Consider the following 1,378-nt stretch of genomic DNA (forward strand, 5'->3'; position numbering starts at 1 on the left):
GAATTACATGATAAACATAATGATTTACCTTTCTGTCCAGAGAATAAACGAGTTGGATCTACCAATAAACTAATAAATGATTTTAGTCCAAAGAGAAATTATGTAATACATTATAAAGCCCTTTTGCAAGTTTTAGATCATGGATTAATTTTGAAGAAAATTCATAGAGTTATTACTTTTAAAGAAAGCAATTGGTTATCTTCTTACATAGAACTGAATACTAACTTGAGAAAAAATGCCAAGAATGATTTTGAGAAAGACTTTTTCAAGCTCATGAACAATTCTGTCTTTGGTAAAACTATGGAGAACGTTAGAAATAGAGTGGATGTCAAAGTGGTGTCAAATATGGATAAAGTTATGAAACTAGCTGCTAGCAATAATTTTAAACAGAGACATATTATAAATGAGAATATGATTTTAGTAGAGATGACTCAGAAGAATATTAAATTAGATAAGCCAATTTATGTGGGGATGTCTATTTTAGATTTGAGCAAGTATCTAATGTATGAGTTCCACTATGATGTGATGCTTCCAAAATATTCTTCGAATTTGAGACTGTGCTATCAAGATACTGATTCTTATATTTATGAAATTAAAACAGACGATGTTTATGAAGATATGTTAGCTATGAAAGAACACTTTGATTTTTCGGATTATCCAAAAGAAAATAAACTTCATAGCATTGAGAACAAAAAAGTTATTGGTAAATTTAAAGATGAGTTGAATGGTAAAATAATGACTGAGATTGTAGCCTTTAGACCAAAACAATATGCTTTTAAAACTGATGAGGGAATGGAGTCTAAAAGAAATAAAGGTGTGAAGAAATCTGTTGTTAAAAAGGAAATGACTTTTAATGACTATAAGAACTGCTTATTAAATCATACTATTGAAAGAAGACAACAAATGTTAATTAACTCTAGCAGACATAATCTCCACAGTGTAAAACAAAATAAAGTTGTGTTAAATAATCTAGTTGGTAAAGATAAAGAATCAAAAAGGTATACAGTAGATAATATAGACACTCTAGCTTTCGAGCATTATAGAATTCCTAAATCAGAGTTAGAATAGAATTTTTATAATCATGTTTTTCTAATAATTTTAATAAGAGTAGACAGTAGTATCCACAATGATGAGTATCAAATTTTTGTATTTGAAACGTTGAAGTAATTATTTCGTTTGAAGTATTATGTTTAAGATATTTTATTATTTCTTGAGGTGGGTCCAAACCAAAAGAGTCAAAATAATAATATTCACTTTTATTTACTTTATAACAGACCCAATGAGTACCTTTATTATCTGAACTATCAAGATTAATGATGCCTACTTCTACTTCTTTACGTTTTTCTGGTAAAGTATCCTTCATAAATACACCTCTGAA

General features: G+C 28.0%; 1 protein-coding gene across 1 annotated transcript in view; it reads left to right on the plus strand.

Annotated features, from left to right (window-relative positions):
- The window catches only part of CBG24201, a gene marked incomplete at both ends in the record, with an annotated part of 2,504 nt that extends 1,190 nt beyond the window's left edge, over positions 1 to 1,314 (plus strand). Inside the window, 2 exons of the mRNA XM_045241006.1 lie at positions 43 to 814; positions 1,196 to 1,314. Coding sequence (XP_045091272.1) covers positions 43 to 814; positions 1,196 to 1,314 — 891 coding nt within the window. The remainder of the gene's footprint in view (positions 1 to 42; positions 815 to 1,195) is intronic.
- Positions 1,315 to 1,378: the final 64 nt, after the last annotated feature.

This window comes from Caenorhabditis briggsae (assembly GCF_000004555.2).
Source record: "Caenorhabditis briggsae AF16 supercontig from assembly CB4, cb25.NA_110, whole genome shotgun sequence".
NCBI classification, from domain to species: domain Eukaryota; kingdom Metazoa; phylum Nematoda; class Chromadorea; order Rhabditida; family Rhabditidae; genus Caenorhabditis; species Caenorhabditis briggsae.